Source organism: Ruditapes philippinarum, unplaced genomic scaffold (genome assembly GCF_026571515.1).
Source record: "Ruditapes philippinarum isolate M1 unplaced genomic scaffold, ASM2657151v2 ctg5095_1_1_1_1, whole genome shotgun sequence".
NCBI lineage: Eukaryota > Metazoa > Mollusca > Bivalvia > Venerida > Veneridae > Ruditapes > Ruditapes philippinarum.
Genome location: NW_026861317.1, coordinates 56,783 through 80,826, shown reverse-complemented (window position 1 = coordinate 80,826; position 24,044 = coordinate 56,783). Strand labels below are relative to the sequence as shown.

General features: G+C 33.9%; 1 protein-coding gene across 2 annotated transcripts in view; it reads left to right on the top strand.

Annotated features, from left to right (window-relative positions):
* The first annotated feature begins 3,876 nt into the window (after positions 1-3,876).
* The window catches only part of LOC132715232 (uncharacterized), a 51,787-nt gene continuing 31,619 nt past the window's right edge, over positions 3,877-24,044 (top strand). Inside the window, exons 1-11 of one of the 2 annotated variants that reach the window (XM_060698225.1) lie at positions 3,877-4,020; positions 7,894-8,042; positions 8,720-9,692; positions 10,913-11,009; positions 13,667-13,785; positions 14,314-14,509; positions 16,488-16,621; positions 17,638-17,782; positions 20,623-20,787; positions 22,519-22,644; positions 23,305-23,381. In XM_060698225.1, the coding sequence (XP_060554208.1) occupies positions 7,902-8,042; positions 8,720-9,692; positions 10,913-11,009; positions 13,667-13,785; positions 14,314-14,509; positions 16,488-16,621; positions 17,638-17,782; positions 20,623-20,787; positions 22,519-22,644; positions 23,305-23,381 (2,173 nt within the window). In that variant the 5' untranslated portion in view covers positions 3,877-4,020; positions 7,894-7,901. Of the gene's footprint in view, positions 4,021-7,893; positions 8,043-8,719; positions 9,693-10,912; positions 11,010-13,666; positions 13,786-14,313; positions 14,510-16,487; positions 16,622-17,631; positions 17,783-20,622; positions 20,788-22,518; positions 22,645-23,304; positions 23,382-24,044 lie in introns of both variants that reach the window. The other variant, XM_060698224.1, reaches the window with a different exon arrangement.

Below are 24,044 nucleotides of genomic sequence, written 5' to 3'. Positions count from 1 at the left end.
AAATCAAAAATAATGTTCAGAGACAAATCAGTTTCAGTTTCAGTTTTTATTGAACCAAGGCATATAATATGCAACTGGTTATAACAACAAACATACAGAAAAATAACAGTCAAAAATCACAAATATCACAATATAAGAATACAATTATGACTAGCTAAATAAACAAAAAAGGAGATCATATTGTTCAATTCAAGTATTGAATTCAATAAAACATGTATTTTACATTGTAACAAATAGGACGGAGAATGAGAAGTATTAATTATTTAAATTTTAACATAATGTTTTTGCAAAATAAAGATAATTTTAGTAGAATTTTTTGTCACAACTATTCATTAATCTGTCAAGTTTAAAAATATTGGGATAAATATAAATCCTGGGAAGAAGAGATTTAAGTCTTATGTCATTAAAGTAAGAACATTCAAATAAGTAGTGAAATTCATCACCAATAGCTTGACACGGACATAAGGACCAGAGCCTATTATTATGATCAATTGCCAAATGTCTGCCTTTTTCAATTGGTAATAGGTGATTCATTGTTCTAAATTTACATAAATATTTGCCTATGTCAAAAGGAAGTACATCTAGATATTTTTCAAAACAATGAGTGTTGTAATATGTACGATACACTAAACACTTAGAGGATGTATCAATAGTACTATGCCAATCTTGTAAAAATTGATATTGTAGTCTAAGCTTCACAATATTTTAAAGTGATTAATATTATCTACCTTCTGTAAATGAAAATATTCTGACATGCCAAGATTAGTAAGTGTTTCTTTCACAAAATTTATCCATTTAGAATTAACAATATTCCTAGAGGACAAAGACAACATTGTTTTATAAAGAAGTTTACACACCTTCAGAAAAGCTAAATTTGAATATTTTTCTAATAAAGTTGAAGAAAACAAATTTTATCCCAAAAAGCTTTAGCAGAATTTAAAATCCCTTGGATATAAAAATCAACAGAAATCTAATACAAAAATTGTGGTGAGAATTCACACGAGTCAGTATCTGTTGCAAATCATTTTAATGAAGTTTTTACAACTGTTGCAGCCAAACTTGTAGAAAAACTGCCAACTGGCAAGAATTTATTTACTCTTGATTCCACTATTATTAAATAGATTTACTCCAATTCTTACTCACATAGTAAAACATTATTTTTAAATACTGTGTCTGAAAATTTTGTATTTAAAGAACTTTGCAGTTTAAATGTTTGTAAAAGTACAGGTCTGGATGGAATACCTGCAAGATTTTTAAAAGATGGAGCTAGCTTTTTTAAATTACCTGTTGCTTTCATAATAAACATGTCCATCAGAGAAAATTTTGTCCCGGGTGATTTAAAACTTGCCAGGGTGAAACCATTATATAAGAAAAATAGTACACTTGAAGTGGACAATTATAGGCCTGTTAGTATATTAAGTATCATCTCTAAGAAAATAGAAAGAGCTGTATATAATCAATTAGAATCATATCTTGTTAAAAATAATATATTGTATGAATACCAATCTGGTTTAAGAAGTTCACATTCAACTGATACTTGTCTCATACATTTGTTAGATCATATCAGACTGAATAATTCCAAAGGCTTATTTACTGGAATGATAATGAAAGATTTGCAAAAGGCATTCGATACTGTTGATCATAATATTCTTTGTGGAAAACTTCATCTGATGGGAATTACCAATAAAGACTAGTTTAGATCTTATCTTAATAACAGAAAACAATTAGTACATATCATCTCCATCAATAGTAAATTGTGGTGTTCCTCATGTCCATTGCTCTTTTTATGCTATGGAAATGATAGATCACCAGCATCGATTCTGAGTGTAATATATGCTGATGACAGCAGTATACTTTTTTCTCATCATGATCCTGATTTTATTTCACGGAAATTAGGTAAAACTCTAGAATCTTGTTCAGATTGGCATGTTGATAATAATATTAAACTGTCTCTTCATTTAGGCCAAAACTGAATGTATGATTTTGTTCCAAAGAAAAAACTTAAAAAGATTAATAAGTTCAATATTATTTGTAATGGTCACACTTTTGAATCAACTAAGATGTCCAGTTAAATATCTTGGTTTGAAAATTGAAAATGCTCTGTCTGGAGAATAAATTGTTAATACAGTTATATCTAAAGTAAACACTAAGCTTAAATTTTTGTACTGAAACAGTAAATGTCTATCTTTTAACTGTAGAAAACTGCTCTGTTCTGCTTTAATCCAATTTCATTTTGACTATTCTTGTTCGTCTTGGTACGAAAGTTATAAAAGTCTGAAAAAGAAACTGCAAGTAGCTCAAAACAAAGTCATAAGGTTTATAAAAGATTACCATCCAAGAACTAGTTTAACTCCTTCTGATTTTACAGATGTTAAAATGTTAAATATTGAAAATAGAATAAAACAACTAAGACTTAATCATATGCATAAGATTTTTTATAATAAGTGTCCAACTTATATGAAAACAAACTTTGTTAGGATGTCTGATATACACAATTACAACACGTACAAGATCAAATAAGTTTAATTTTTCAATTCCTCATTGTAATAAGACATGTAATGGCACTTTTTTCTATAATGGTATTAAAGTTTGGAATAGTTTGCCAGTTTGTTAATAGTTTGTTAAAAGCCATCTTGCTTCAATTTGGGCTACGCAACATCAAAGTGATTTTTTATATTACTGAGTGGCGACATATGTACACCACGCTTTATTATATTTTTAGTCATCCTATGTTTTCCTGTGCCTTTTTTTCTGTGATAATGCAAAACTGCTATGATAATATAGCAATTATGTGTTAAGATACTGATCCAGTGAGTATTTTTCTTCTGTGATAATGCAAAACTACTGTGATAATAAGATTCTAAGATTAATTTGTAGTCTATCTCATTGTCTATTTTTATCTGAGAAATGAATGTCTCTCTTGTTTCATCTTGTTTCCATCTAATTGGTCTACAGGATCCCATTGGAAATAAGCCACCAGCTTGATGTGCTATCCTTGTATCCATAGATCACTCTTAAACAAGACCATTGTATTGAAATTTTATTATTATTATTTATTCATTTAATTTTTTTCTCTTTTAAAGTCTATGTTAAACTATGTAATAGAAAGAGCATCGAAACACGAGGCTATCTGATTTGTACGAGAGGATGTAGCCCCCCCCCCCACCCGACATTTAATCAGATTGCCGAGTGTTTTGATGTTCTTTCTCTTTTGTATCATAGTCAGTCACGTTCCCTGTTGACACAATATGAAACCCCGGGAAAAAGAAAGCAATGAACGAGCATCTGAATATGATATTTCTGTCGCTTTCCCTTTCTCTTCCGTCACAATAAGTAAACCCCAGCAAAAATGAGCCAATCAATGGGCATACTCTGGTGTGCGGGTAACTATAATACCTGCACTCCAGTTAACGAACTGTACATGTACGTATATATATACGATTTAATTCTGACACATTTTCAACAGAAAGGTCCCCAAACTATGATACAATTCGTTTTTATATATCATGTCTATCAGTAACTTTTAACAATATCCTGTGCTAATTATAATTCTGACTTGTTGTAGTCTTAATCTGAACTGTGATTTTTTTAAAAATAATTTTATCCAATGTCTCATCTGATTTCAGTCATTACAGTAACTTAATTTATTTAATTTATTATTTATATGAAATGATATTTTAATTTGTTAAACTGTTATTTTATATACATGTATATCTTATTATGTAACTGTGATCTATGTTGTTGCAAAAATAAAATAATAATAACCGAAATTTATGGATAAAAGGCTCTTTGTGTGAGTTATTTTCCTTAGCGGTAATTAATACTGCCACAATTGTAAAAGACTGGTCCCCTGCGCACTTCTAAAAAGATGGGAACCATAATAGGACAGGGAACCAGATTATTGTGTACATGGAGATTTACGGAAGTTGTGCAACTTGTATGCAAATGTTTGTAACTTTCAGGCGTGACATCTCACAAGAAGCATCTGAAAAGTTTGTTTTCTAACGCTCTCCTTAAAAGGTTAGTATATGTGCTCAAATATATGTATTAATTATGGAATGTCAATCTCTGTGACGATTTGTTTTTATCGAATTAAAGTGGGTGGGGCAGATGCAGTGTTCCTATATAAGATGCTGCCATTTTTTACAATTTTTTCCCCTTAACGTTGAAAAACTGGAGGTAAATTAAAAAAATCTTAATTTGTAAAGTATGTAGCCAAAATCAAGTAAACAAATGGAATTGGATAATCTAGGAATTACACGGTAACTTAGTTCTGGCTTCCAAAACTTAATAAGGCGCTATTTAACATTTTTGTTTTTCATTAGATGCGGCATTAAAGTTTTGGATTAGACCCGTTACGAAACCTTACCAGAATAACATAAGTTGATTTATTCTTATTTTTCACTTGCAAATACACTTGACCCAATCAATTCTTGTGCATTTTACGATAAAACCATTATTTTAATATTGTTCTATACCAATTAAAGTATCAAAATATTAATACCATCATTAAAATTTCTTATTTAACTGTAAAACATCAATTTACGCCGACTATATTCGTCCATGACATTTAGGTGCCACGCGAGACCTCGTATGATGTCATTCGCGGGAACCGATTTGAATAGAGTCGTGTACTATATTTAGAACATTTTGTTGACATGATTTCGATGTTTTTATTCAAGATAATGTTTTTATTTATTTTCATTATTTTTTTAGTACTTAAATATATAATTTTATTGGATATAAAAGTCAGTAAAATTAAATCACCTTTTTCAATATCTTTAAAAAAAGTAATTTATAAAAATATTGGAAGCACATGGGTTCATAAAGGTCAATCTCGTAATCACGTGGTCAAAAATTTTGGCAATATGGCGGCCAAGTGCCGGAATTTTTACCTGTCGGAAACTAATAGTTAGTTTATGTTAGTAATAAGATTTTTATTTGTCCGTCCTTGGCTTATCAACGGATTCTATATAGTTTTATCAAGATATGCTTCACTTTACTTCATGACATGTTCAATGAATGAATACGAGCGTGTCAGATTCCTGGCACGATTATTGGTGGACTTTCCCTACTGGGTTGTCTTCAGCGTTCACGTCATGTCATAGTATATAATCGGGTACGCTGAAGACCTTAAGCTAATGGTAACTCAGAAAATGTGCACATGTTTGTTTTTGTTTATTTGAAGCCCATTTTCTGATTTTCTGTAAGTATTGTAGAACTGAAACAAGTTGTACTTTAAGCAATTAGTTCAGTCTGTATCATCTTGATCACACTGTTTGCATTTTACATGTACTTTTTACAAAGATGTATTCAGTCTTCGACTTACGCCACTCGACCAACGACATACATAGTCAAGTAATTTGCATTTGTATGAAATTTTTAAATATATTATGTTTATTTTTATTCTAATTTCAATTATAATTGATCCAAACCAAAAAGCAGGCACCAAATTGTAGAAATAGTGTATAAATGAAGCCTTTTGCTGACCATGGCTGATTGTAAAAGAATGTCATTGTGACATATTTAAATTACAACAATTAACATGTCAGCAACAAAAAAATGAGTCTTGTCATTATTTTGCTGTGTATCCTAAACAAACCTTAGTGTAGGGAAGCAAGTGCCTTAACAGAGCAAGTTTTGTATTATTTCACATTGAATCAATATTTTATTGTCAAGTCAATCTAATTTATGTAAAAAAAGGGAACTTTTTAGATTTTAGAAGGCAATGAAAAATTTTCATTGTACCAGTTACTCTAGATTTTGAGGGGAAAACCACTTTGGCCTAAAAAATTATTTGGAGCTCTATATGCACTTAAGATGCTTATGAAATATTATTGATTGCCAGACATTTATTAGGTGTCATCTCAAGCTTCACAATATGTCTTCTCTTGTATACTCAAAACAAAAAGTATAGTCAGTTTTTTGATATTGCGATATATACTACACACTGTAAAGTAGCTTTTTATACTAACATGTGTAATCATGATGAGCACCAGTCCTAAGCTATTCACTATTTGGTGATTTTATTGTGTACTATTGAAATGTGCACGCTTTTCATGTAGACGTCAAAATGCATGTGCACCACATGTTTGCACAGTCCAGTGTCACTATGTTTAATTTTACTAGTGGTACAACATGTTTTATAGTACACAAACCTGAATTCTTAAAAAATTAAAACGTTGTCATGGGACGTCGCTCTGGCATGACGTTAAACAATAGGCTTATAGCTATCTGTATGCCCAACAGTGGATCTACCGTTAATCATGTCGCACTCCATTTTCAAGTGCATGAGCGGACAATTTACCGTCTCCAGTCCAGGTACAGACAAACAAACAGTGTTAAAGATAGACCCCGTTCTGGAAGACTAAAGAAAACAACGCAACATGAAAACAGGTACCTTCTGACGTTGTTGCAACGTAATCGTTTTTTGACGAGCACTGAACTGTTTAGCTGTTTACATACTGCAACAGGAACTAGAATTTTGTTGGGTACGTTGGATTACGGTCCAGACGTCCGTATGTTTTGCCATATCTACGTCAGGGCAACGCTGACGTCCTTTAGCATGAAAACGCCAGGCCACACACAGCTCGGGTAACACAGGACTTCTTGAGGCAAAACAACTTCCGGGTGCTTGACGCTGGCCAGATCCCCGTATTTATCTCCAATAGAGCACCTCTGGGACCATCTTGGCCGCAAAGTACGTCAACCTAATGACTTCAACAACCTGAGGGATCTGGAACAAGCGTTACATGAGGAATGGTTGAACATCAAACTCCAGGTCATCAGACGGCTGATCAACAGCATGAGGAGGTGTTGTTTGGTACTCATCAACAAAGCAGGAGGACATATCCGCTACTGACACCCTCCAGAATTTTGCTTGACCCCCTAGATGACGCGAATGACGTTTAACCATTTAACTTCTTACAATTGATTAAATTTTGTTGTGATGTGGATGAAATTGAAGAAGATACTTTACCGCCCCCCCCCCCCCCATCAAAATGGTACATCAGGGGTTGCCAGAATGGGGATGTGCCCCCTTCTGTTTGGGGGGTTTGAAGGGGGAGGGCGGTAGTCCCCCTCATTGCCAAGAAAATTTTGAACATGTGACAAAAATGGCTAAAAATGGCCTCAGGTCGATCTCAGGGTAACTAGTAAGCGACGCTGAAAAGCCTTTTACTCTATCTCAATTCATTGAGAAGTTGCAGCACTTTGAAATAAGTTTTGATGGAAAAAAACAATGCAAAATAGTGATTTTTCGCAATTTTGAGACGTCCCCCATTGCCATGGTAACAGGAAATTTATGATTGAGCATGCTGTTACAGAGGCTATGGTCCAGTCAACATCTGTGCCAAGTTTCATTAGTATTGAAGCATTTTTCATAGTTTCATAGCAGTTTGAAATTGTAACTGGAGGTTTTTCAATGAAAACTGCCATTTTTCACAATATGCTCATTGGGCAAAAGGTTAAATAATGAAACACCTTTGGTGGTGCTTTTCAGTTTGTATCACATTAGGTTAGTCCAAAACATCTTTCCTGTTTCAGCGCCATATGACCCATACTGTGTTGGTGCTTTGTAAAACCAAACAAACAAGATATCAATTATAACCATTTCCCTTACAATGTTGTTACTGTACTGCAAAATTGTAACTATTTGTTGGGCACTACTTTTAGTGGATAGGTCTATCCATGGAAATTTTATTTTGTCTGCTGTAAGATTCTCTTTGTGTTACATCTTGTACATTATTTTCATTTTCATATTTTGCAAAATCAGGCATTCCATGAATTAAAATAACAACACAAAAATGCCCTTGTTGACAAGAACATGAAATTTCAGCCCTGCAAAATGAAATCAAGTGTATTCACAGTACGATGTTTGTTTGTTTGTTTCAGATATAGAAATGGCTGATGAAAGTAAGGATATCAAGAAGCTTATAAAGCTACAGAAACAGAGACCAGCTTTCTCACGAATGATTTCATGGGAGATTAGTCAAGCTGCAGAACACCAACCTGTCAAAAAAGGCAAACGGAAAAAGAAAAAAGTAATTATAAATGAATGTTTATGCTATTTTTGTTAAAGGCAGTTTAACAAGTATGGCAATTTCTTTTTAAATATACCCAGAAAAGGGATTATTCAAATACACTTTTCACCTTTGATTTTTATCATGTGTTTGAAGAGTTGTCAGAGAGACATAACTTGTCAGTGACAGTTCTCACTAACTGCATGTTAACATTTAGTAAATCAAAAAACTTCAAAAGAAGTCAGGAATTCTCTCAATTCAAAAAGGGAAATATTTCCACAAAATACATGTAGCATGCTAGAAAAATGAGTTTTTGGTTACTGAGCTCATGCATGTCCCTAGAGACTTATGTAAAGTGAATAAAAGAAGTGGTTGTCAAGATTAAACTTACTTGCAATACCTGAACCAGAATTCTTTTTATTCCTTAATGAACATAATTCATTTGTAGGAAGAGTATTTGGTCATGGATAGTGACCAACATTTATTATCCCAATAAAATGTGTGAACTTTCAAATCTATACCTGTAGTGAAATATTTAATTGCATACAAAATCTCAGTGAAGTTTCAGGTCTCAACACAAAATTCTTCAGATTGTTAATTTTAAAATGCTATTTGTACTGTTACTAAATACTGCTGTATCTTATTTCATTTAAAGCCTGCATTTCTTTAAAGTTAGCTGGTTTTGTTAATGTTTTCAGACCCTAGCTCCAGGTTCAGAAGAGTGTGTTAAGAAAGAAGATGATGGTAATGCAAGGGCTGATGATATTGAAGAAACTGTTGATGACAGTAGTGAATATGAGACTGCCTGTGAAGAAGAGGGAGAGATTGAGGTCAGAGGTCGGAGTGTAACAGAATCTGAGGATCAGTTAGAAAGTATTGGTTCAGATATATTAGATTCCTACTTAGATACTGATTGTGAAAATGAAGAGGATGAAGAAGATGAACTATTTATGTCTTGTATTGGAAATGATACAACAGCTGTAAGATCACCTGGGGAGCCTGAACATGGAAGAAGAAGACGTCTTTCAAAGAAACAGAAAAGAAAAAGGAGAGATCAGGCTAAAGTAATATATTTAGATGATCTATTTAATCTTGGAAACTTGTTTGATGCTACTGATGAAATAAGCGATGTTTTCACTGAAGTATTAGCAGCAGGACCAGATGTTGAGATCCAGCATAGAGTTCCAACACTTGTTGAATTGTGTCTTAAAGTAAATAGGAGAAAACAAAGATATAATTCTGAAAAGGGCAAGAAAAGAACCAATACACTAGAAAAAGAGGCCACTGTATTACCATATGGAATGAAGAAACTTATATCGCAGTGGGGATGGAGCCAGAAACAATTGGAAAATCAGTTATCTTTCTTTTTAAATAAAGTATTACCTTTAGTGGAAAACCAAATGAAAGCTAAGGCATATGTTGAAAATAGTAAAAGTGAGACAGATTCTTCTGAAACACCTAAGCCTTTTTTTCCCAAAAGAAGCATATGGGCTATTATACCATTTGCCCCACAAAAGAGTATGTTAGAAAATGGGGACTATGGAAGTGAGAAGACGCCATCATTTTTATATACTGTATCTTCCAGTTATCACACGGACAGTAATAACTTGCATTATACATATAACGACTATTATCTTAATGACAATGTCACCTTGAATTACGCTATGTGGGGTGAGTATTATGTTATGAGTCTTTATTAACTTTTCAATATAAGGCACGCTTTAACTCCAAATCTAAGGCTAATATGAAGTTCACCATGGCATTATGAACATAAAACAAGGCCATTATGCAAAAAGTACAGACTTTATGAGAAAACAATAATTGTTTTCATAATGACCATATTATTGGGTTTAAGACAGTCATATTAGACTTTGGGTTTCGGTCTCAGGCTAATTTGTCAGCCCAATAAAAAGGCCATTATTAAAACACCTAATTATTAACATTATATTATAAGACAACAATACAATTATGTTTGTAGAAAGTCTGACCTTTAAAGTTTTGCAATAAGTATTTATTATTATTTGTTGAACAAGAATTTTTGTTGTTTTTGTGGGTAGGTCAATCCTTGAATTTAAGATCCTTCGAATTTTTATCCCAACAAATACTTCTTACCATGTCTCCATTCTATACATTACAAACATGCATCGGCCCTTTTCCGCCGATTTTTGTGTAATAAATGCCCAGAGGCATGGATTAAATTTATTGACAAGCTCTTTGTGATACGGAAAGATATGTACATGCAGTAAGTAAAATGCATGGTGATTAAGTGTAAGATTACTTTGCATGAGGTTATTTATTTTATACAAAAGTGACACCTGCTGTCATTTGTTTTACAAGAAATTGAAAATCTACAAAAGTGACACCTGCTGTCATTTGTTTTACAAGAAATTGAAAATCTACAAATTTAAGAACCCACGAAAATGCCTGTTTTGATAAAACCATGAAATTTCTTGCCCACGAATATAAGTGAATTTCGCAGTAATATGTGTACATTTATGACATAATTTTATAATCATATTGATATTTGAACATACTGTTTTCAACACAATAAGGACTCATTTTGAATATTGTATTTGCGAACTTACATCACTATATGTTCACTTGCTATTTCAGCCTTTGAGCATTCTGTTTTCAGTACCTTAAATCCATTTTGAATTGTATAAAAAATTAAGGAAATTAATTAAATGAGAAATTATATTATAGAACTTCAGATATATTATGTTAACATAACTGTAATCCTGAACTATTCTGATTTATTTCTGAACAAAGAAATGTGTATTATTCCAAGCTGTACTTTTCATTTTTTTCACATTTTTGTTTTAAGAAATAAATATTGTTAAAAGTTCAGTTGTAGTGATATTGTAAAGTCAATGTGCGGTTATTTATTGCAGCTTTTGGTACAGCTATAGATCTTATGTTACCTAGCCACACAGGTAGTGTTTCACCAACAACATCAATTATCCGTCTAAAAAGAGCACTAAGTCTCAGGTAAATATATTTTTACATTATATGTTGTACTTGTATTATTTGAGTGTCAAGACTTTGATTTTACAGTGATTTCCCACCAAATTCAGGCTGTTCCACCTAGCCCAAAATATGATATTTTCCAAAAAAAAAAAAAGACTGACTACATGAATATTGCCCTATGAATCATTTAAAAGATATACTGTGCTCATCTTTGAGTAAAATATGTTTATTGCAGATATTTATTGAAATCTATAAAATTCTTACCTTGTATGTCTTATTATGCCCCCATTTCCATTTCAAAGAAAAGGGGGTATATTGCTTTGCACTTGTCGGTCCATCGGTCCGTAGACCAAATGGTTTCCGAGTGATAACTAAAGAACCCTTAGGCCTAGGAACTTCAAACTTAGTATGGTGATTGGTCATGACCAGTAGATGACCCCTATTGATTTTGGGGTCAAGGGGTCAAAGGTCAAGGTCACATTGACCTTGTAAGTTGTAAGCAAAAACGGTTTCCGATCAATAACTAAAGAACCTTTAGGTCTAGGAACTTCAAACTTGGTATGGTGATTGGTCATAAACAGTAGATGACCCCTATTGATTTGGGATCAAGGGGTCAAAGGTCAAGGTCGCATTGACCTTGTAAACAAAAACGGTTTCCGATCAATAACTAAAGAACCTTAAGGCCTAGGAACTTCAAACTTGGTATGGTGATTGGTCATGATCAGTAGATGATCCCTATTGATTTTGGGGTCAAGGGGTCAAAGGATAAGGTCACATTGACCTTGTAAGCAAAAACGTGTTCCCATCAATAACTAAAGAACTTTAGGCCTAGAAACTTCAAACTTGGTATGGTGATTGGTCATGATCAGTAGATGACCCCTATTGATTTTGGGGTCAAGAGGTCAAAGGTCAAGGTCATATTGACCTTGTAAGCAATAACGGTTTCCGATCAATAACTAAAGAACTTTAAGGCCTAGGAACTTCAAACTTGGTATGGTGATTGGTCATGATCAGTAGATGACCCCTATTGATTTTGGGGTCAAGGGGTCAAAGGTCAAGGTCACATTGACCTCTTGGTTAAAAACGGTTTCTGATCAATAACAAAAGAACCCTTAGGCCTAGGAACTTCAAACTTGCTATGGTGATTGGTCATGACCAGCAGATGACCCCTATTGATTTTGGGGTTAAGGGGTCAAAGGTCAAGGTCACATTTACCTTGTAGGTAGAAACGATTTCCGATCAATAACTAAAGAACCCTTAGGCCTAGGAAATTCAAAACTTGGTATGGTGATTGGTCATGACCAGCAGATGACCCCTATTGATTTTGGGGTTAAGGGGTCAAAGGTCAAGGTCACATTGACTTTGTAGGTAAAAACGGTTTCCGATCAATAACGAAAGAACCCTAAGGCCTAAGGACTTCAAACTTAATATGGTGATTGGTCATGATCAGTAGATGACCCCTATTGAATTTGGGGTCAAGGGGTCAAAGGTCAAGGTCACATTGACCTCTTAGGTAAAAACGGTTTCCGATGAATTACTAAAGAACCTTAGGCCTAGGAACTTCAAACTTGGTATGGTGATTGGTCATGACCAGTAGATGACCCTATTGATATTGGGGTTAAGGGTCAAAGGGCAAGGTCACATTGACCTTGTAGGTAAAAATGCTTTCAAATCAATAACTTAAGAACCCTTTGGCCTAGGAACTTCAAACATGGTATGGTGATTGGTCATGACCAGCAGATGACCTATTGATTTTGGGGTCAAGGGGTCAAAGGTCAAGGTCACATTGAGGTTGTATGTTAAAACAGTTTCCGATCAATTAACTAAAAACGCTTAGGCCTAGGAACTTCAAACTTTGTATGATGATTGGTCGTGACCAGCAGATGACCCGTTTTGAGTTTTGGGTCAAGGGGTCAAAGGTTAAGGTCATGACCAGTAGATACTTGATAACCCTTATTAATTGTTTGATCACTGGGTCAGAAGTCATGCATAATAACCTTATCACATGACTAATTGGCTGCTGATAGGGGGCATACATGTTTTACAAACATATCTTGTTTAAATAAAAGAACGTAAAACTTTACAGGTATATGTACAAAAGGACTGTGTAGCCATTGTCAATATTTTCAAATATCACATTTGAGCATAGTATATCTTGTACTTTTGGTTTAGAAAGTTGGACCTCAAAGTCAAATTAAAAACAAAAAAATGTCTCGGACAGTTTGTCCACACAACAAATCTGTACCAGTGGAATTTCAAATAACCTGGCACAAATGTTCAACATCATGAGATAGAGTGTTGCACACAAAAACCATTTGACTAGGTCAAAGCTCAAGGTCAGATGTGACACCTTGCCTATTCACGGTAGTTGGGCAACTTGAGCATCTAGTTTGATTTGAGTCATTTAAGTATGTTTTGAAAATCGAGTATGAAATGAAAAACTTCATCAAATGTATTCTTATTTGATACACATGTTTATGAAATAAAGTATTAGTATCAGAATATTAGGAAATATTGGTACTTGATATCATTTAAAATGTTTAAACTGCTGGGAAAGTATAGAATATTCTGTACAATTATTTAAAATTTGAGTATGTTAGAAAGAATCTGAATTAAGAAAAATATCTGCAATTTGTTTTGATACCTACCATTAAATGAACTATTTTAAATTTTTCCAGGTATAAAACTCTTGTTGATATCCTGTTTGAAAAAACTTTGCCATATGTGATGTGGGCTCGGGGGAAAATTGCCATAGCAACGGATATGTTTAGAAACTTGGTAGAAAATGAAACTGAAAGTAAGCTTTAGGCATTTATATTCAGCATGTTCTGCTAAAGTATTAAAGGGTCTCCACTGAGGATTTTTGACACAAGGGGAATGGAAATATTTTTCGAGATTATCACAAATTTAGTGGGTCATTATAACCAAAACACTTAAGTGCAAAGCAGTCAAGTTGCCTTTTTAAAAAACAAGACAAGTATATATTTTCTGTTTCAAGGGCCCCATTATCTAGTGAAAAATTTAAAAATTTTTAATTTTTTTAGTCTTTATTAATTTCGGGGGGGTTTCCCTTTAAAAGAAACATTTTAAAAAATTTTGTTTTTCCCCTTTTTTTGAAAATCATGTTTTGCACGTTTCTGAATATCTATAAAAAATAACCCAATTTTAAACATCAAACACAAACATCAAACACTACTTTATTTCTGTTTTTGAAATTTGAAACATCAAATCATGCACAATAATCAATTTTATTACTGAGCAAGTAAAAAAGTTAGGAGAACATCTGTTTGATATTTTATTGTTGTTTTTATCACCACATATCTAGCCGACACAAAAGCCATGTATTTAAGTGAGATAGCAAGAATGCATGCTATTTTTGGTGACACAAAGACAGCTGAACAGTTTTATAGAGTTGCCACGGAGACAGCCTTGGAAGATTATAATGAATATAGAAGGGATAGATGTATAAATGAGGCAACAGAACAAAAACAAGTACTACTTGCTAGTATCTATGATATAGGGTAAGTAATATTTGAGTGTATAACAAAATGAATCTTAGTGGGACACCACTAAGGGGTTTTTTTTTACATGAGGCCATCCTTAAAAAAATGTTTGTTTGCAGTAACCCGACCCAGAATTTTCAAGGTGGGTAGGTAGGTTGATTTTTCTTTTTTTTTTCCTTTTTTTTTTATTGAACTGTACTCCCAAATAAACATGGAATTTCAAAATGCTGGACAGTACATGCTTTGAAAATCTGGTAACAATTGATAAATTGATAACTGAATTCTTATTTAATAAGAACTACATTTTATTTCTTTGATTAACCTTTAAAAGAATGAAAACAAAGCACAAGGCATAATTTTTCTGATTTAAAAAAAAAAAATTATTCAGACCATGAATAAAAAAATTTGAGTAGGGGCAAATTTTGTGAGTCGGTCGCGTTAATGCAAACAAACATTTTTTTAAGGATGGCCTGAAGGGACTGGAAGTATTTGGTGTTGTTTTTTCAATTTTATACCATTTGACATAGGTCTATATCAATAACATGTGTGCCAAATTTCAGATTATTAGCTTACTCCATTTTTTCCAGAATAATTATTTTTATTGTTCAAAAATTTTAAATGACACAAAAAGGAAAGCAATAAAACTCTTTTGATTGAAATTAGGGCTAAGAATTACATTAAATGTTGAGTAATTATATAAAATAATTTTTTGTGCCCCCACGTTAGTGGCGGGCATTTAGATTTACCCTTGTCCGTCCGTTCACTTTTGTGTCGCACGTAACTCAAAAAGTATTTGCCCTAGAGTCATGAAACTTCACAGGAATGTTGATCAGCATGTGTTGTTGTGCACCTGGGTATTTTCATGTGGATATATTTAGTATTTTCAGAGTTATTGCCCTTGACTTAGTAAAATTTTGCAATTTTCAACTTGTGCCGCATGTAACTCAAAAAGTATTTGACCTAGAGTCATGAAACTTTACAGGAATGTTGATCAGCATGTGTTGTTATGCACCTGGGTATTTTCGAGTGGATATTTTTAGTATTTTCAGAGTTATTGCCCTTGACTTAGTAAAATTTTGCAATTTTCAACTTGTGTCGCATGTAACTCAAAAAGTATTTGACCTACAGTCATGAAACCTTACAGGAATGTTGAACAGCATGTGTAGTTGTGCACCTGGGTATTTTCGTGTGGATATTTTTAGTATTTTCAGAGTAATTGCCCTTGACTTAGTAAAATTTGCAATTTTTAACTTGTGTCACACGTAACTCAAAAAGAATTTCACCTAGAGTCATGAAACTTTACAGGAATGTTGATCAGCATGTGTAGTTGTGCACCTGGGTATTTTCGTGTGAATACTTTTTAGTATTTTCAGAGTTATTGCCCTTGACTTAGTAAAATTTTGCAATTTTCAACATGTGTCGCACATTACTCAAAAAGTATTTGACCTAGAGTCATGTAACTTTACAGGATTATTGATCAGCATGTGCAGCTGTGCACCAGGTATTTTTGTCTGGATTTATTTGAATTTTTAGAGTTATTGGCCCTTCACTTAGAAAATTTTTGCAATTTTCAACTTGTGTCGCAAGTTACTCAAAAAGGATTTGACATGGTCATTAAACCTTATGGGCAGATTGCTCAGCATATTTAGATTTGCACCTGGAGTTTTGCTTGTGGATTTATCCAGTATTTGTAGAGTTATTTCCCTTGACTTAGTAAAAAGATTGACAGAACAGTGGCGCGGTGGGGGCACCGTGTCCTATGGACACATTTCTAGTTTATTATGGTTTTCATACTTTCTGTTTTGCACTTCTGTGCAGTCTGCCTTGACTATACAGTTTGTAGTCCAGTTAATAGTAATCCTTTCACTTTTAATTGACTGTTCCAAATTCTAGGAGGACAAATCTATAACATTTATTCAGCAATAATATTATAAAAATCTACATAAAGTTTGTTTGTTATTTTGATCTTATACCTGTGATTAACTTGTATATTTAGAGTATTAGATGAAGAGAAGGCTGTGCAATCATTACAGTTTTGGACTGGAGTGAAAAGTATACGAACTGTGAGAACTGCAACATTAATTGCAGGTCTAGATGCTCTTCTATGTTACCATTTGTCACATTTGCCAGGTATTTGCCCTATTTTATTGTTATATTGCCTAATATAATTACATAGTGACAATGTATATTGAAAGTAATTGGTTTAATTACCAGTAAAATCATATCAAGAAATGTTGTATTTTTAGCTCAACTGTCACAAAGTGACATGGTAAGCTTTTGTGATTGCTTTTCGTCTGGCGTCCGTAACATTTTCTCCTCATAAACCCCTAAGCCAATTTCATCCAAACTTCACAGTAATGTTCCTTTGGTGGTCACCTTTAAAGATGGTTCAAAGAATTTAACTCCATGCAAAACTCTGGTTGCTATGGCAACCGAAAGAAAAACTTTAAATATGTTCTTTAAAAAATCCAAAGAGCAAGAGCTTAGATATTTGGCATATAACATCTACTAGTGAGTATCTACCAAGGTTGTTCAAATAAAAGCCCTGGGGACAAAATTGGTCCAGCCCCAGGTGGTCATTGAATTTCCTTATTTGTATACAGTAAAAACAAAAAGAGCTAGAGCTTAGATATCAAGCATGAAACATCTTCTAGTGAGTGTTTACCAATTTGAAAAAAAAATAGCCCTTGGGTCAAAATTGGCTCAACCCAAGGGGTCATTGATTTTCCTTATATGCATGTAGTAAAAAAGTTTAAAAAATCTTCCGACAAAAAAGTATTCTGACACAGATGAGCGATTTAGGGCCATCATGGCCCTCTTGTTTATACTTCACATGAATTTACTTTTTACAAATATATGTAACAATTCATGATATTACCCAGTGTTATTTCATTTCTACCCAAGCAAGAGTCTTTCAATAGTGAGACACAGTTAAAATACCTTTTGTGGGTTTAAATTTTTTAGATTTTATGGAAAATTGTAGGTTACCATCAAATTAACACTTATAAGTATAGTTATTTATTCAACTGAAAATTTCTGATTTGGATTGAAGACAAGTCTTTGTAGTTATGAACACAATTAGATGTGGAAAAGAGATGTAATACAGTGTGCATACTCTCTTAGCTTCTGTTACTGTCTAGTTACAGGTTCAAAGCTCTATGATGAGGCAATTGGTAAACTAGAGAAAGTGACAAAGGAGTGCCCTTATGCATATTACTACCAGTCTATGCTTCATGCACTTCATGGTACTTCAGATATCTCAACAAAACTCTACAGGGAGAGTAGGTCATGGTAGGTTTGGTATATTTGATTTATAATGTAGTCTAAAATATAAAATTGGGTTAATACTTGGACAAAAGAACACATGACAATATTGACATATTGAATTTTTTTTTTATATGACCTCCACCTTTCATTGGCCTTTACCTTCAAGGTAAAATCATTGAAATTTGCTCATATGACCACAACTTTGTTATCTATTTACAGATTTGATTTATACCAAGACAAAAGGATACATTTGAGAAAACCGACATGTTCAGTTATTTTAAAATGACCTTTATCTTAACTGGCCTTTAATGAAGGTCAAATTAATGAAATTTATTTATATTGTGATAAACTTGGTTACTTTTTATACGCCCGTTTGAAAAACGGAACTTATTATGGGAACGCCCCTGGCGGGCGGGCGGTCGGGCGTATGGGCGGGCGGGCGGCGTCCAATTTTGTCCGGAGCATATCTCCTACATGTATGGAGGGATTTTAATGAAACTTCATAGAAATGTTCACCACTATGGGGAGCAGTGTTGCGCACATGAACCAGGTCTCTAGGTCAAAGGTCAAGGTCACACTTAGAGCTCATTGAAAAATGCTTGTCCGGAGCAAAACTTCCACATGTATAGAGGGATTTCAATGTTGCTTGGCACAAATGTTCACCATTGTGAGGCGGAGTGTCGCGCGCAAGATTCAGGTCCTTGCGGCCAAGGTCAAGGTCACCCATAGAGGTCAAAGTTCAGATAAAAATATGAAAATGTGTATATGGACCATTTAGTCATCATTTTTGAGGGATTGTAACACAAATGGTCATTATCAAGACTATAGCTGTGATACATATAATTTAGGTCAATATATACAAGGTCAAGGTCACTAAAGATGATGAAATATCCAGATTTTGTAAATAGAATTTAATCAAAGGGCGACAACAAAGTTATTACTTTGTTCATAAATGACTTACACAATTACTCCCCTTGATCTACTTTCACTTTCAATTCTAAAAATGGAATTTAATCAAAGGGCATAAAATAATCCTCTTTCATGGACTTTAGCATGTTCTAAAGAATGTAACATTTATTTACACATGTTTCATTCATTGGTCAAGATTCTTAACTGTGATAACTATGGTGTTCTGTAGACTTGGTATTTGTTCATAAAGATCATACAGTAATTACCTTATCAAATGTAAATACTTTCTCATAGAAATTTAATTATATTTTAATTTTCAAGTAAATATCAGTTCAGCTCTCCTACATATATGGAGGGAATGGAGGGATTTTCATGAAACTTCATAGAAATGTTCACCACTATGAGGAGCAGTGTCGCGCACATGAACCAGGTCTCTAGGTCAAGGTCACACTTGGAGCTCATTGAAAAATGCTTGTCCGGAGCAAAACTTTCACATGTATAGAGGGATTTCAATATTACTTGGCACAAATGTTCACCATTGTGAGGCGGAGTGTCACGCGCAAGATTCAGGTCCTTGCGGCCAAGGTCAAGGTCACACATAGAGGTCAAAGTTTAGATAAAAATATGAAGATGTGTATAGGGACAATAAATCATCATTTATTGAGGGATTGTAACACAAATGGTCATTATCATGACTACGGCTGTGACACATGTACTTTAGGTCAATATATGCAAGGTCAAGGTCACTAAAGATGATGAAATATCCAGATTTTGTCTGGAGCATATCTCCTACATGTATGGAAGAATTTTTATAATACTTTATGGAAATGTTCACCACCATGATATGTATTGCTCCATGCATGATCCAGGTCTCCAGGTCAAAGGTCAAGGTCACACTTAGAGCTCATTGAAAAACACTTGTCCGGAGCAAAACTTCTACATTCATAGGGGATTTCAATATAACTTGGCACAAATGTTCACCATTGTGAGGCTGAGTGTCGCACGCTTAATTCAGATCCCTGCGACCCAAAGTCAATGTTACACATAGAGGTCAAAGTTCAGATAAAAAATTTGAAAATGTGTATAGGGACCATTTAGTCATCATTTATTGATGGATTGTAGTACAAATGGTAACTATCATGACTACAGGTGTGACACATTTAATTTAGGTTAATATTTGCAAGGTCAAGGTCACTGGAGATGATTAAATATCCAGATGTTGTCCGGAGCATATTTTCTACATGCATGGAGGAATTTTAATGTTACTTTATAGAATTGTTCACCACCATGACACTTAGTGCCCTGCACATGAACCAAGTCTCTAGGTCAAAGGTGAAGGTCACAGTTAGAGCTCATAGAAAACACTTGTCTGGAGCAAAACTTCTACATGCATAGAGGATTTCAATATAATTTGGCACAAAATGTTCATCATTGTGAGGCTGAGTGCCGTGCATAAAATTCAGGTCCCTGCGACCAAGGTCAAGGTCACACATCCTGTGCATATCTTCCTACTGATTTGTTTTAAGGTTCATTTAACAACACAGTGCCAAGAATAAAAACTTGCTTGCTAGATAACACTAATCCATAATGCCCCCATCTCCATCTAAAGCTTTCGTAAACGGGCGTATTTTGTGACTATGGCACCCTTGTTTATGGAATGTATTCATTGTTGGACAAAAGGAAACTTATGATCAACTAACATGATGATTGATTCAAATGTGACCTTGACATTTGAATGACCAAGACTTTCAAGGTCAAATATGAAAATTATTATATTTTGCTTAAGACAGTTATGCTTTCTTGGAGTATTCTTTACTACAATATTCTTCCTCCAATGTTGTTGATTTATGAAATTAGAAAAAGTTGAGTGTGACCCCCTCCCCCCCACCACTTGTCTATATATGTCTTTTATGTCTATACATACATGTATAAATATATGTGTTTTATTGTTTCAGCTGCTCAATGACACCAGGGTCAGTAGTTTTATCATACTTAGGACAAAGGGCTAGAAATCCCTGGCAACCATTAATTGACCGTATTAATACACAAAAGTTAGATGTCAAGCCACTATCAGTCATTTGGAGAACTAATTTGCAACCACCAAGAATAACAAAACATGGGTAATGAACTCTATTGGCATGCAAGTAGTTCCCATACAAAAGCATAACCCATATTTTCTGTATGAACACTTAATTACTTTCATCCATTGATCATTTCCATCTGATAACACAGATGTGTGAACTGGACAAGAACAAAGTCTAAATGTTAATTCGACTGTCAGTTAACCAAAAATTAATTTAAAATCACTTTGATATGTGTGTTGTCAAAATATGACCTTGTAAACATTAGGACTTTGGCATATGAGCAGAAATACTGCAATATGAAGCCCATATAAAGGTTCATAAATACCACTTTAAGACAGATAAACAGACAATGTTATAAATTTTTTTTTTGATGAACAGTATTTTGTGTTATATAATCCAGTTAAACATAAATCAGTTTGATTATTAAAAATATTTGAAATAACTAGCAAACAAGCATATCACTGCTTGTAAATGTTTTGTGTGAATGATACTGTGTAATTTTACCAAAGTTTAGTATACACTGTATATTCTAAAAAAGACCTATCTAGGAATCTTCGGGTACAAGTGTGTTATCAACAATTTTTAAGTGAAACAGAGTTCTGATATATTGATATTGTAAAAGTCTGTTGGGTTATAATTTGTGTATGGGAACTGCTTCTCTTTGTAAAAAGTAATGAGTAATTTTGGTCCCATAACTAAAGATATTTTATATTAAGAACACAGACTTTTCAAAATTGTGTGCAACATGCAGAATATTGGTTTTTGTAACAATCATTTTCAGTGAGTGAGCTTATTAACATTTTTTTAAAAATATATCTAATTTTTGTACAGAAAGTATTTTTATGCCAGTAAAGTGGTTGTCTTTACTTACAAATTTCTAAATGATGTATATCCTCATACCTTAACTTTAACCTCACTTTATCATCAAATGCTTAACCCTTTACCTCATACATACACGAAACAACGCACTTTCGACCCCCCCCCCCCTTTTTTTTTAGGCCTGAAATAGTGAAAAAATGTCCTATTTGGGCCCCAAACACAGGTTTTCGTTTGAGAAATGTTGCTAAAAAAGTGAGCACTTTTTCGGCGCCGTCCCCCATCCAAAAGATACACCAGGGGGTTGCCAGAAGGGGGATGTGCCACCTTCTGTTTGGGGGGTTTGAAGGGGGGCGGAGTCCCCATCATCGCCAAGAAAATTTTGGCTTAAAATGACCCCAGGTAGATCATAAGGTAACGTGTAACCAACGCTTAAAAGCCTTTGACTCTATCTCAATCCCTTGAGAAGTTGCAGCACTTTGAAATAAATTTTGATGGAAAAAATCGAGGCAAAATAGTGATTTTTAGCAATTTTGAGATGTCCCCTCGTTGCCATGGTAACAGGAAATTTAAGACTGAGCATGTCGTTACAAAGGCAATGGTCCAGTCAACATTTGTGCCAAGTTTGATTAGTATTGAAGCATTTTTCATAGTTTCATAGCAGTTTGAACTTGTAAGAGGAGGCTTTTCAGTGAAAATGGCCATTTTTCACAATATGCTCATGGGGGAAAGGGTTAAAGGTAAAATATTTCTCATCATAAAATTAATCCATATTTATTGAAACTTATTGAGAAAAAAAAAATGTTCCATTTCAAGTTTTGTAAATCTCTGCTGATGCCGTTTAGCCTCTGAATGATCTGCAAATACCAAGGGAAAGAAGAAAATTCATTTTGTAAAATGTATACTTGTTAAAAAGCTTATAAAATTTAAAGCTTATAAAATTTATTTTAGACCAATGGAAGGACAAGTGTGTAGTGAGAAGCTGAATTTACGCCTGAATGATGCTGGCCATGTGACTGGAGACATGCAAATGATGATGCCACCTTTAAGAGACATCTCTTTAGATCCATACACCGGGTATGCTTGTTTATAGATTATACTATCCACCACTGATCTTAACATTTGATTATATGCCTCTACTGTTTTGAATTTTATTTAATAAGCTGACATACAAATTATGGGTTGTAATGAAAAATATAAATGATATGAGCAACAAACATTTTTAAAGTTGCATGCAGGCTATCAAAATGGCATAGGTATTTAGATCAATTAAGGTGAGTCATTATTTAGTAGGGATTTTGTATGTTTAAGAGTTTGGCATTAGACTTACATATACTGGTATAAGAGTCATTCAGCATTTGCTTGTGCTGTGAAGTCATTAACAACTGACCCTTAGTCTACTGGTGGCACCTAACTTTACCCTTACAAACAGTGCTGACGAAGATTACCTGCCACAGATATGTGGCACAGAAATTGGAATATTTGTATAGGGGCATGGCAATAAAGATTAGAAAAAAAATGAGAACTTATAAAATGCAAGATACCAAACAAAAAGGTAAAGTCGACAGAGAAAGTGATTTGAATTGAAATACAAAACATGCTATAATGCTTAGAGACTGCAACATACAATATGGAAAAAACAGGTTTTGCATAACTTAAAAGAATTGAGTTAAAGATATATATGTAGCCTAAGAATTTATTAAATTTATATTTATTATCTGACTGTTGTATTCACAGGTATCTGGTGATGGACAATCAACCATCCCAGACTGGAATGTGGACATCAGCTTGGTTAAATTCTTATAATCACTGTTGTAAGTTATGTTGCTAATTTATTATGCAGAATGTTGCTAGGTTATCATACAATGTGTTGCTAGGTTATCATACAATGTGTTGCTAGATTATCATACAATTTATTACTAGGTTATCATACAGTGTTTTGCTAGATTATCATACAATGTGTTGCTAGATTATCATACAATGTATTGCTAGGTTATCATACAGTGTTTTGCTGGGTTATCATACAGTGTTTTGCTAGATTATCATAAAATGTGTTGCTAGGTTATCATAAAATGTGTTGCTAGATTATCATACATTGTATTACTAGGTTATCTAGATAATCATTCAGTGTTTGTTAGATTATCATACAATGTGTTGCTAGGTTATTAACCAGGTTTTCAATTTTGAAAATCCTGGTTATTAGATTGGGGTATGGCGGGCGGATGGGCGGATGGGCGGATGGGCGGCTGGGCGGATGGGCGGATGGGCGGGCGTCAAACGAAATTGTGTCCGCTCTGTAACTCTTCAACCCTTTGAAGAATTTTGATGAAACTTCAGACAAATGTTTACCACATCAAGATGACGTGCAGAACGCATGTTCCGCATGGCTGGCTCCAAGGTCAAGGTCACAGTGACATTAACATTGAAAATCCTGTCCGCTCTGTAACTCTTCAACCCTTTGAAGAATTTTGATGAAA